Below are 13,680 nucleotides of genomic sequence, written 5' to 3' on the forward strand. Positions count from 1 at the left end.
CACCAGGCAGAGAAAGTAAGTGGGAAGGAAGGAGCAGCCTGGGCAAAAAGGCTGCTCAGTAAACCAGGGCACCTGGTGAAGGTGGAGGCATGGTGGGGGTGAGGTTGCAGAAGGAGGGGGCTCCAGGCCACACAGCCACACAAGCCAGGATCTTGTCCTGTGAGCAACAGGTAGCCGTGGAAGGACTTTAAAATGGGGAGAGACACAATCAGATTTGAATTTTAGAAAGCCTCTGGGAGGGGGACTTCAAGGACTATGGCCAGGAAGGGACAAGAAGAGAGTCAGGGAGACCCGTTAGAAGGGCCTGGGTCGGGGCGACAGAAGGAGCAACGGAGAAGAGGGCCTGGAAACTCCTCAAAATTCATCAGATGCCCCCAGGGAAGTAAAAATTAGGACAAAACTCTTGATCCTAGCATTCAAGGCCCTCTCACTTGTACCCTTTCTGACCTGCTCTCAGCTGCGTGCTGACCCCCTGGGAAAGCCCTGTCAGTGGCTCCCACATCTGCACAGGCTGCCTGCCCAGCCTGCAGCACCGTCCCTGCCCGTCCTCATGCAGACATCACACGCTTTCTGTCGGGCTCCGCCCTGCAGCCCTTTCCTCCTGGGACGTCTCGGGTCACTTACTGTCTTGCCCACTTAGCATGCCATGCCCTGGGCTGATGCTCATGGAACACCACCCTCTGGGGAACTTCACAGAAAGAAACACAATCAACACACAACTGTTAGTAACACAATGGTTTAAACAGGCATGTTTGATAGACCAAGGGGTTGGATTAGACGGTCTCTAAGGTGCTTCTGGATCCAACATTCTGTGACTCTACGGCCGTTAATGAAATGATGGACTTCCAATTGACGCTTTCCTCCCTGACTCCAATTACTAGAAGTCCCGGGCTTCAGTTTTCACATCTGTAAAAGTAGGAAGCTGCATTCTTCAAAGAGACACTGTGGCATTTTACTCAATCAACAAGTTAAGGGGGGAGAAAGCCGGTTAATCTAATATTCTAGCTAAGTGAAAGTCGCTGTATGTACTGTAAACCGTCTATTTGCAAAGCATCAGCCATCAATAAAAGAAGAAAGCTAACCTAAACCCAAGGGAACAGAACAATCTGTGTCTGATGACTCAAACCTCTGACAGCTGTGGACAGCAGAGCCTCGCAACCAAAAGAACAGAACTTGGGAGGGGTCCTCCCTCTGCCAAGGCAACGTGAGAATGCAGAACATTCTGCCCGTCAAACAGCAGAGTGCCTGATGCTGCTAGAATGCTAACGCAGAGAGAGAAGTGGGAGATGGCGGACCAGCCTGGGAGCGTGCCAGCAGCCGTACTCTGGCTCCCAGGGCATTAGCGCTGGGAGGGCGATTCCACTGGCTTCACGACAACATTGTGAAGCCGCAGCGCTTCTCCACACTGTCAGCAAACCCCAGGACCGTTCTTCCTGGACTTGGGAACGGAGGCAGCGGTGGCATTTCTCCAGCTCGCTTCCTGTGCCTGCGCAAGTTGCCTTCAGAGCTGGAACCACAGATGGGAGCCATCGGACTCCCTCTCATCCCTGTGGCAACCCCAGCACAGTCGTAGGGCAGCCCCACAGCTTAGCCAAATGATCTGAGGGCTTCCCAGAGCAACTGCGATGGCATGGAGGGCTGAGGCGGCCACTCCTCAGGAAGCCTCTGGTGGTTAGACTTGGATTCCAGAGCTTGGAGGACCTCGAGCCCAGTGGTCTTCAAACTACCCAGAGACCTTGCCTCTGGGACCTGCTGAGGGGTAGGCTCCGGCCCCCTTTCCCATTTCACCTGAAGGGCTCCTCTTGGCTCTCTTCTGCACACGGAAGGTCTGAAGTAAAACCACTTCTTATAAAGGGTTTTGCAGGTTAAAAATCTCTGTCATACACATTTTCCACAGTGAGATACTACTTCACATCCACTGGGATGGCTGTAATCGGAAAGACGGACAATTAACAAGTACAGGCGAGGACGTGGAGAAACTGGAACCCTTGTGTATTGCTGGTGGGAATGTAAAATGGTGCAGCCTCTGTGGAAAACAGTTTGGCAATTCCTCAAAAAGTTAAACAGAATTACCATATGACCTAGCAGTTCTATTTGTTGTTGTTTGTTTCTTTGAGGAAGATCAGCCCTGAGCTAACTGCTGCCAATCCTCCTCTTTTTGCTGAGGAAGACTGGCCCTGAGCTAACATCTGTGCCCATCTTCCTTTAACTTATATGTGGGACGCCTACCATAGCATGGCTTGCCAAGCGGTGCCATGTCTGCACCCAGGATCTGAACTGGTGAACCCTGGGCCGCCGAAGCGGAACGTGCAAACTTAACCACTGCGCCACTGGGCCGGCCCCTAAAAAACAATTTTAAAAAATCTATATAATATATATTGTGAATGAACAGTTGTAAAAGGACAGGCCTGGTCCAGAAAGGGGAAGGGAATTGCCTAGGATGGCTCAGCAAGTTGTGACAGAACAGGAGCTGGAACCAGCCCTTCCCCGACCTCAGGCGGCTGGGCCAGGCGCTGCCTAGTGTCGACTGAGGCTGCCCCTTCTGAAGGTTTTGCATATCCACAACCCCATCTGATCCTCAGAAATCCCCTGTGGCGGGAGGCCAGGCGGAAACTGTTCCATCAGACACATGGGAAAGCTGAAGCCGCAGAGGCTTCGAGTCACCCAAGGTCGTGGGCTGCTGCATCATAATACGACAGACCTGGGACGCATATCATTACGCTGCATAAAAGAGAAAAAATGCGCTTTCCCGGGAGACTCCAAAATACCATGGTGGAGATCAGAGTCTCCGCGTGCTTCCATAAAGGCAGGACGCCACAGAAACAGGAGGTGAGCAGAGCAAGGAAGATCGTTAAAGAAATTCTTCACATGCTCCTCCCTAACCAGCGTCAGTCTCTCTCTGTTCCTCTAGCAATCAGCCTTGTGGGCAAAGGAGAAGCCCTCACTGTGAGGACCACTGTCCTCAACTCTTCTAACAGCTGCTGCACCCCACCCAGCAACCCAGGTGCTGAGAGAGCCCACCGCGGAGAGACCCTCGGCTCCTGCGAGCCACATCACATGGTCCCTCTCTGTGACCCTGGGCCCTTGACCTCTTGGAGTCTCAGCTACCTCATGCATTCAGTGGGAACCACCCTCCTGACCCCGCCCATCTCTTCGGGATCCCACCAAGGTAATGAACGGAGGGATGTGGAAAGTCCCTGGACAATTAGACGACTGAACTTTTCTTGCTATTACTACCACTACTTCTGGAAGGGGTCACCTCCTGTTTTACCACCTCAGATGAAGTCAGAGCAGGCCCAGGGGGCAACCCTCAAATTACTGGCACCCTCTGCCCAGCCAAGTGCCCTGGATGACTCTCCAGGGCAATGCCCAGCAGGCCTCCTCCATGGGGCAGGGGCGGCAGCGGGAACACTGGTTTCCACCCCTCCACTGTCCAGCTGCTCCAGGGCTGCCCCTGCAGTCACCCAGGAGGAGGTGTGGGGAACCGAGGGGCTGTAGTGCTGCCCCCAGCTCAGCGGCTGCCTGGCAAGTAGCTCCTGGCAGATGGAGGCCCTTCAGTGACCTTGGCGGCAGCATATGCTTCCCTGGGCTTCTGGCTGATAGAGCTGTCAGCCTCAGCCAGTCCTCTCCCACCCCCTGCTCCCGAGGTTCCCGCTCTAAAGCATCAATAAAGGGAAGATGATAGGCCTCCATCCCATCGGATCCTCCTTTTTTCAGATCTCTGCCTTGGTTCTTAGGATCCCTGATCAGTACTCTCCCCACATTTATGCCAGCTACCAACAGGGGCTAACAGACTCTCAGAATTCTAGAATGGGAAGGATCTTGGGTAGACTTTGTCACAGCCCATTATTTTACAGAAAGAAACCGAAACCCAGAGAGAGTATGTGATTTGCCTGAGGTTGCCCAGTAAGCACAGGACAGAGCCTGGGCTGCGACTTGACCCCTGACTCCAGTGATGAGGGTTCTGGGAGCAGCCCCCACCTCTCACCCCCATTTGAATCCAGGCAAAAGGTTAGCAAAATAAGAACACAGGGTAGCTTTTTGAGTAAAGAAGTCATGGCAGGACAGCCTAAGGGTAAAGCAGGAGAAGTCCCACCAACTTTAAGGCAGCTTGCAAATGACATGTAGTGAAACTGAGGCCCATGGAAGAAGGGAGTATCACAGCCTGACCACGAACACAACCACGACGGCAACAATGAGGTCCAGATTTCACTTTGAGCTTCCTGGCCACGGATGCAAAAAGAGAAGTTATGCCCAGTCTTCTTGTTCTAATGGTTAAGGGAGAGCAGGAAGCAGACTAGATCCCCAGGAGAAATAAAGATCCCCTAAAATGGACACTAAAAGACACATCATCGCATGGGATTTGCTGTAGCGGGGAGGCCTGTCCTCTGGGAACCTGCAAGGAAGGTCCTAGGATGGAGGAAAGAGGTGCCCTGGAAGCTCACCTTAGCCGCCCTGTGTGTGCTGTGCTTTGCCAATGTGAGATCAGAGGACCCGCGGAACACAAGGACCAAAGGGCTAAGTGGAGGTGGAGATGTCATCTGATCTGCCGGGGACGCCAGCCCCTTTCCATGGAGAGAGCCCCCCACCCAATCTGAGATCAGACAGCTTGTGTCTTCCCGGGAATCCCTAACAGGAAACCACAAAAACTCATGCTGTCTCTCGCGCTCTCTCTCCTGGCATTTCACGGCAATCTAGTCCAACTGCCACATTTTCTAAACAGAAAACCAAAGACTTGGCCAAAAGCCACATGTGAGCTCTAGGAGCAGGGGACATGAGGCTGAAGGTGGGCCAGCTGATTCTCATCCTACCAACCACTCTGGCATACGGCTCCTGTTGGAAGCCAAGTCTCATCTACCTCCTCGAGGCTCCTGGGGGCTCAGTGCAGACATACCAGCTCTCAGCTCACCCAACCGTTCCTGTTTCAGCCCAGGAGCCATGCCCACCCCACTCAGCATCCTTCGTCTCTCCTCCCAGATCCTCTTTCTTTCTCCAGCTGCCAGCTTCCCCGCCATCCACTGCAGCTGATTCCTATCAGGCTGATTTCCAATGGCACTGCCGACGTCAAGCTGAATTCTTTGCCTTAACTAAGATCCAGGGCCTCTGACAGGGCCCAGCACGGCTCACACTTGCTGGAAGAAGGTAATTCATAAACCCTTCTCCCAAGAAGTCTTCCCTCTCTAGAGAAACTGCCCTACCCCTGAATTTAGCTAAAGTGAGGATTTAAAAAATGTTTTAAGAGAGAGATTCTGTAAACATCTAGGTCCTATTTTAAAAGCTCTCTGTCTTAGAATGAGTTTTTCCCCTTTGCTTAGAGACCAATGAACCACAGCTTTGGGTTCCAATTAGAATTCAAACTCCGCCATCTGCCATCTTTATGACAGTGGGAATGCCACTTTATTTCTCTGTGCCTCAGTATCCCTATCTGTAAAATGGGGCTAATTATAGTTGTGCATGAGTATGGTCACGATGAGAGCAATACCACACGCTAAAGACCCAGCAAGGACCCGGCAGAGGGAAAGCACACCACAAATGGTAGTAATTACTTATTCACCTGAGTATATTCTTCCCATTCATATACATTACATCTTGATCCAGTCCAAAATCTTAATCTGAAATACTATAAAAGAGTTTGTATCTCAGGGGTCACTGACTACCGAATCACTTATACCTACCTAGGTCTATTAGAAAAAAAAAAGGAAAAAAATACAAACCAATCACTGTCTACCAAACAACAGAATTTCAGGACATTTTTGCCACTTTGATCTGACAGAGCATCTTCAAATGAACATGTCCAGAATACAAACTCCTGGTCTGAATGTGACGCCTCTCGGCACCTCTCTGCTCCCTCCCTGGTCTAAGACACCATCTTTCTCCTGGATGCTGTGACAGTGTCACCCCTACAACCTCTACAGTAGCCAGAGGGATCCCTGTAGAATGTGAATCAGATCATGTTGCTCCTCCGCTCAGAACCCCTCCAATGGCTCCCACCTTGGCTTGGAAGCCAAAGCCCTTATTTTGGCTGACGTAAGGCCCTGTACCTCCTGTCCCCCTCCCTTGTCTCTCTGACCTCACCCCGCCCCGCCCCATTCACTCTGCTCTAGCCACACTCCCTCCTCGCATACTCCCATTCAGGGCCTTTGCACATGCTGTGCCTTCTGCCTGGAATGTACTTTTCCCAGATCCCTGCCCAGCGTATTCTCTCTCCTTTCAGGTCTTTGCTCCAGTGTCACCTCCTCGGTGGACCTTCCTGACCACTTTATTTAAAATAAACCCCTCTGCCCCCGCACCCTCCTCTTTCTCCCCAGGCTTTATTTCCTCCACAGTCCTTAGCAACAGCTGATATAGTCATGAGTTTATTTTCTTTATTGTCTCTAGAAGCTCTGGGCAGGTAAGGATATTTGCCCATTTTGTTCTTCAGTTAGTTCCCAGCACCTGGACCGGTGCCTAATACACCATGGGCCCCGGATAAATATTTGCTGAGTGAGTCAGTGGGTCTGCACTCACCTGGGTTGATGTCACCACCCAAGTAAGCACGGGCTTCTTAGCAAGTCAAAGGGGCAAAAAAAGGCTTTGTGGTGCTATGTTTACATCATTATAGTCCTTTTACACATGGTGTCCCATGTAGGTGGGCTTGTCCCTTCGACTAGATGATGAGCCCCAAGGGTTGTATTCATCGCCGGTTCCTCAGTGTCCAGCAGGGACTGGAGAGCAAAACTCCGAATAATTGCATCTTAAGGGAAAAGATGAGAGGAGCACAGTAGCAAGCTGCCATTCAGTCAGGACCTCACCATGCACTGTGCTTGGTGCCCCACACTTATTCCTGGATGGCTCACCCTCCCATCCCCCACAGGTCAGCAGGTGTCCTCTCCATGTTACCACTGAGGACGTTCAGGCTCCAGAGACCAGTGAACTGTCACGAGGGTGCGTAACACCCACAGTGGAACCAGCATTGGTCCCAGCTGCCCCTCCAAATGACATCGCTGCACTCAGAAAACCCAGTCAGTGTGGCAACAACCTCGGCTCCTGACCACAGCCCCCAGAGAAAGACGAGACACAAAATTGCAGTGGATCCTCATTATCTATGGATTCTGTGTCCACGCAGCCACCTACTCACTAAGATTTACATGTGACCCCTAAACAACACTCCAGTTCTCTCGCGGTCACCCGCGGACAGGCGCAGAGCAGTGGAGCATTGAGTTGCCTGATGCGCACGTCCCCACTGAGGCGGGACAGGGCAACCTTCTTGTTTCACTTCCCATGCTCTAAACAAGCGTCCCTTTCGCGGTCTATTTAGCGCCATGGTTTTAACAGTTTGGTGCTTTTTGTTGGGGTTTCACTGTTTAAAATGGCCCCAAGCATAGTCCTGAAAGCGCTGTCTAGTGTCCTATGCACAGGAGGCTGTGACACGCCTTATGGAGAAAACATGTGTGTCAGATAAGCCTCGTTCAGGTGCAAGTTATAGTGCTGTTGGCATGAGTGAATGAATCAACAACACACATTAAAGAAGGTGTCTTCAGAACACACACTAAACAAGGTCAGGTATTGATCGACTGATGACAATCCTGGGAGGAGAGGCTCACAGGAGCCCAGCCCTGTGTTTTCCCTAGGAGCAACGTTCGGTATTCACCACTTCAGGGCTCGCGGCGGCTTTACAGAATGTAACAAGTGCAAATAGCAGGAATCAATTGTACTATGCACAGCCATCCAGTACAGAGTTAGACACCATAGGTCCATTTGTGTTTATGCACCAGTGTGCACACATACTCACACTCAGTATGTGCTCAGCTCTGTGTACTAAACACGGCCACCCGCGCCAGCAGGTGCCCTCTGAGGGGCGTGATGTCAACATGCGAGAGCTCAGGTGGTAGAGTCAACTGGGCACTTCTGGATTCAAATCCCAGCCCAGTTGGAGTCGTGTGCCCTTAGGTCAGTCCTCTGAGGGCCAGTTTCCCTATAAGTCCTTGCGATTAATCATTGTCTTGATGATAAAGAGGTTGTGTGGGTCAAGTTGCCAACAGCAGTGCCTCGCACAGAGCAAGCCACAGCTGGGACAGAGTTTCCGGCAGGCAGCAGGACAGGGCCTGTGTGTTTGCCTAGGGCGTGTGTGGGGGCCCAGCAGAGCCACACTTAGGCCCCTCCTCCTCCTCCTGAGCAGACTGTCTTTCTTGCTCTCACAGGCCTGGGCCTCAGGCTGCCCAGCACCGTTTGCAGCAGTGTGTGCAGACCAGGAGTCCAGGAACCAGAGGGCCAAGCCAGAAGTGCTCAGAGGCAGGCACTCCAGAGGCCCCGAACTGGCAGCCCAGAGCCGCATCACTCATGTAGACCACTCTCCTTTGGCCTGATGTGTATGCATTTTAATTTGAGCTGGCATTTATATACAGAGAGATTTCATGTTTAAAAAAAATCCAGATTCCTGGCTCATCTTAAACAAACTCAAAGATCCTGCAGCCCTGTGCCTGCATTCCCGCCTGGCAGGGATGGGCTGAGCCAAGGCGTGGCTCCTTTTTGCCAGCATTCTTGCTCTCACACCTGAGTGGCTTTGTGTGTCAGCCGCCTAGTAGTGGCATTTGGAATCTCTCGTCTCGTCCAGTCCCATTTTAAAGGCAGAGGATCTGATGTTGGGCTGGGGGCGGCCCAAGTCCCCAGGTAAATCAGGGGTGGAGGCCAGACTCGAACCCTAGGCTGGCAGCTCGGAATCCAGGGTGCTGGGCTGAGGAGGCTGGAACACAGAACGGGGGACTTGAGCTGAGGGGGAAATCCTGTTCAGGAAAAGGCCACTGGCGCGGGAGAGGTACAGCAGAGCACGCCAGCTCAGACTGCAGTCAGCCAAAAGCTCCCTTCTTCCCACCTGCCGGCAGTGAGACGAACTCCTGCAGGGCTCTGCTGACACCGTGCTCTCAGGTGTCCCTCTCACCTGCCTTGTCCCCTGAGCATCAGAGATCTTCATAATCACAGGGGCCTGGGGTGTGTGGGGGTGTGTGGGGGGGGGCAGCGTGCAGAGCAGGGGCTTGGTCCCAGGGCAGAACTCAGCTGGAAACCTAGTTCTTAGCAGAGGACTGACCACAAGATGAGTTTCCTCATCTACACAATGAGGTTTCACTCGTGAAGACTGAATTAGCTAACGCCCCTGAAGAGCCTGGCACACACCGCCCAACGCACACTATTTCCCCTATTTTATAAACCAAGGCCCGGAGACAAGTGAATAATTCATCCCAGGAAGGTCACAGAATTAAAACAGGCTCCCTTAGCTCCAAGTGGACAATTTATAAATGTTAAATATAGTTACAGTTATGAAAGCGGTTACTATAGTTCTAAAAGTAGCACATACTTTTAAAAAAAATCCTCCAGTTTTGCTACTCAAAGATAAACCATTGATTAATTTGCTGTCCCTTGTAGGTTTTTTTTCCTAAGCACAGAAAAACCCTTTTTTTTGAGGGGGCTGTTATTTTTACATAGTTATAACCAGAGCATACATGCAACTTTGTATCTTTTAAAAATTTAACATGGTTTAAGAATTGCCCAGAATATAGCATATTTTTTATAAAAAGTATTTTATGGGCTGCTTAATATTCCATTTCATGGGTCTATCACAGTTAACCTCCTCCCTCTGTTGAAAATGTACACTTTCTCACATCAAAAAGAATGCTACAATAGTTATCTTTGTGGATAATTATTTTTCTGTATTTAGAACTATTTCCTCAGGATGAAGCCCCAGTAGTAGATTTATCAGGTCAAAAAGCATGAATGTGCCACCAAACTGCTTCCCTCAAGGGTTGAGCTCCCATTTGATCCCCCACCCCTGACATACGCACATCAGTTGTGTTTTCCGCTTGCCAGAACCACTGGCACTCAGCCTCGCCTCCTGGAAGGCAAGGAGTTCAAGCTCAAACACAGGAATTATCCAAGATGAACCTCCTGTGTCTCTTCGGCCTTGTGGCAAGTATCTTTACCCCCATGCAGCAAGGGGGCAACTGAGGCCTCCTGGAGAGACCCGGCTAAAAGCGGCCTAGCTCCAAGATTGAAGCGAGTCCCTCAGAGCTTCTCCCCCTCCTAATTACAGCACTTCCCATCTGTGTGGCAGCTCCGGCAGGGCTGTTTCCGTCAACATTTACCAAGTGTTTACTGTGCTGGGTGGGCCTTGGATAGTCCCAGTAATCGAGTGCATGTCAGGGAGGGGCTGGGCAGAGGAGGGAGCGAGTCCCCCCGCAGAACTCAGGAGCAGGCACCCTTGAGCAGGGTTCTGAAGGATGGATGCCGAGCTGCCTGCGGAGGAGCGTTCCAGAGCTCAGGGCGAGGAGTTAACACCACAGAGGCATGGGTACTGCTGGACCAGCAGTGCAGGGGCGGAGGAGGAGGAGAGAGGAAGGCTGGGCGCTGGGGGAGTGCCTCTTAAGCCTACAGAAAAAAATTCTGAGCAGAGGAATGATGGGGTGGGGTCCACATTACAGAAGATAACCCTGTGCCAGCTCTGCCGAGAATGGACGGGGAAGAGATGAGGAGAGGAAGTGACAGAAGCAAAGAGGGCTTCAAGAGAAATTGGGGGGGAGACTCCTGAGGGCCCAGAAGAGACGGGCTGTGGGGAGCCAGGGAACGGGCAGAACCGTGACGATGCCCAGGCTTCTGGGCAGGTTGGGCGTGATGGATACTCATCACTGGCTACCTGACGTTCAGCACCCACTTCTCCCTTAATAACAGAACCCCATTTTTGTTCAGGGGTGCCAACAGACCCAGCTTAAAACACATAAGTATCCAGAGTGGCAGTGGCAGCTCTGGCCTGTGTGCTGCGAGCGGCGACACCCTAGGCCAAAAGCGAAGAGGGCATCATGCCTTCGGTGGCTGGGGGTCTTCCCAGGAACAGGGCTGGATCCGGAATCAAGGCCTAGCAAACACCTGCTGAAGAGAGTCAGGCAGCCAAACACGATGCGGGAGTCCTGGATCCACGCAGTCTATCCAGGTACCTGGAAAAGGGGCCCCGAGAGAGCTGCACCCTCCATCTCTCCCGGGACACAGCCTGGCGCAGTAGAGAGAGCACAGTGCTGGCAGCCAGGACACTCGGCTCTGCCGCTGACTCACAGGCCTAAGGGCACACCTCTCCTGACCTCTTGGTACCTGTTTCCCCATCTAGAAAATGGAGATAACACCTCCCCCTCTCATAGAGCTGTTGTAACAACCTGACCTCTGCCTTCCTTGTCAGCCTCATCTCCCATCCCATCTTCTTCCCAACCATCCTGACAGAGCTCACCTTGTGGATTCTCCATGCTTTTGCCTATGCAGTGCCCTCTGCCTAGAAAGCCCTCCCAAGCTGCTTCCACCTACTTATCTTCCTCCCAAGCTGCTTCTACCTACTTATCTTCCTTCTAAGCTTCTTCCACCTACTACTTATCTTCCAAGCTCAATTCAAGCATGGACGCTTGTGCGTAGCTTCATAGGAGACAGTTCACGGCTCCCTCCTTGGTGGCCCCACTGTGCAACCTCCTTTTGGAGCACTTCTTACACCAATGGGACACAGGCTGTTCACACACATCTCCACCTGCGGACCACATTATTCCATCTTTTGAGGGTTTCTAAGCCTACACACACACACACACACACACACACACACACACAGAGGTATTGGGCTTAGGCAGCATGTGTGCTGCTGGTGAGCTGTGAAAGGGCTCTGGCAGAAGAGGTGATGAGGCCCTCAGCCAGGTTCCACACAGCCCAGAGCAAAGCAGAAAAGTGTGCCCAGCACTGCTCCAGTGGCGCATCCCTAAACCCGGCCAGCAGGCACTCAACAAACCCTCCCTAATGAATACATGGGTCCTCCTCCTCTGCCCCTCAAGGCCATGTGAGGGTGAGAGAGAGTGCCAACACAGATCCTCGGCTTTGGAGCTAGGATGGTCGGCTAGATGGCTCTGCTCCAGCCTCTCACCCATAGGAAGGCACTGCTGTGCCCATGTTACAGACAAGGGGAGGGAGGCTCAGAAAGGGTCACAGGAGTAAAAGGCATCAAGGTGCCCCACCATGCGCCCTCTTCCTCCATGCATCAGGGGTCTGTGTGGGCTCTGACACTACATCCGTGGGGTCTCAGGGACTCAGGCTCCCTGTCCACAAAACAAAGCTGTTGAGATGTGAGAACTTTAAGTACCTCTGGGTGCTGTCCTTCTGTGATTAGATGGTAGGAGAGAAGACACGAATTCAGAAGCAGGAGTCTCTGCAGAAGCCAGTCTCTCTCTCTCACCCACACACGCACATACAAACACACAAGCACACAGAGTCTGAACCTCCCACAGGGTTCTTCTAGGGCAAGACACAGACAGGGAGAAAATAGCAAAATATATAGTTAACAAAGAACTTGAATCCAGAATGTATAAGAACTTTTACAACTAAAAAATAAGACGGTCAATAACCAAATGGTTAAAGATTTAAAAGTAGGCAAAATATTTGAACAGATACTTCACCAAGAAGATATATGCATGAGAAATAAGCACATAAAAAGATGCTCAACATCATTAGTCATTAGGAAAACGCAAATTAAAGTCATAAGGAGATACCACTGCATAGCTATCAGAATGGTTAAAATTAAAAAGACTGACCATACCCAGTGTTGGTGAGGATGTGGAGAAACCGGAACTCCCACATTGCTGCAGGGAATGTAAAACGGTACAACCACTTTGGAAACACTCTGGCAGTTTCTTAAAAAGTCAAATATATATTCACCAAATGATCCAGTCACTCCACTTCACTCCTAGGTATTTACCCAAAAGAAATGGGGTGTACATCCATACAAAGACTTAGACACAAATGTTCATAGCTGCTTTACTTATAACAGCAAAAAACTGGAAAAAGCCCACATGTCCATCAACAGATGAAGGGATAAACAAATCGTGGTTTACCCTTCCATACAATGGAATTACTCAGCAGTAAAAAGGAATAAACTATGGATATACACAAAAACATGAATCTCAAAATAATTATGCTGAGTGAAAGAAGTCAGACGAAAAAAGTACATACTGTAGGATTCCATTTATATAAAATTCTAGACAATGCAAAGTAATCTATAGTGATAGGAAGCAGATCAGTGGGTACATGGGGAAGGGAGGGAGGGGCAAGGGGAAGAGAAGGAGGAGCAGGAGCAAGCTGGAGGAGTCCTTCGCAGCAAGCCGGGCACACGCACATGGACAACACACAGAGATACACGCACACACATTGAGCATGAAACTGCCACACGGCCTCTAGGGCAGCCCTGACAATCTCTCAACCTGGGATTCCATTGGAAAGAGACACCAAGGCTACCTGTCATTTGCTCATTATTTTTCTAGAGTTCTTCCTGTGTGCCTGGCTTGTGCCGGGCACTGGGGATTCAGAGGTCCATCAAACACAGTCCCTGCCTTCTATCAGCCATGGTGGAGCCTTCCCAAAATTCAGACTAAACATTTAGCCACAAGCCCCAAACAGCCCAGCCAGGGTCCCTCCACAGGATGTATTCCAGCTCTTCTTCTTGGACCTGATTTTGTTTCCAGTCTTGCCTCCTCTCGGGAGAAAGCCTCCAACTAGCTCACAGCTCCAGCAGAATTCCCTTTTATCCGTGCTAAACAGACATCCACGCCAAACCTCAACTGATTTCTAATAACTGACTAACGAGATCTGAGTCAAGACTTCACAGAATCACAGAAATTCAGGGCAGCAAAGAAT

At 51.0% G+C, this 13,680-nt stretch overlaps 1 protein-coding gene across 6 annotated transcripts in view; it reads right to left on the minus strand.

Moving 5' to 3' along the window:
* Positions 1 to 13,680, minus strand: part of SNPH (syntaphilin) — a 39,310-nt gene that overhangs the window by 15,700 nt on the left and 9,930 nt on the right. For 3 of the 6 annotated variants that reach the window (XM_070589002.1, XM_070589004.1, XM_070589000.1), the window contains exon 3: positions 625 to 688. The exons of the other annotated variants lie outside the window; for them this stretch is intronic. Coding sequence is in view for 2 of the 3 variants with exons in the window: in XM_070589004.1 (XP_070445105.1) it covers positions 625 to 667 (43 nt within the window). In the remaining variant the exon portion in view is untranslated. The remainder of the gene's footprint in view (positions 1 to 624; positions 689 to 13,680) is intronic. 6 annotated transcript variants of the gene reach the window in all.

Source organism: Equus przewalskii, chromosome 21 (assembly GCF_037783145.1).
Source record: "Equus przewalskii isolate Varuska chromosome 21, EquPr2, whole genome shotgun sequence".
NCBI lineage: Eukaryota > Metazoa > Chordata > Mammalia > Perissodactyla > Equidae > Equus > Equus przewalskii.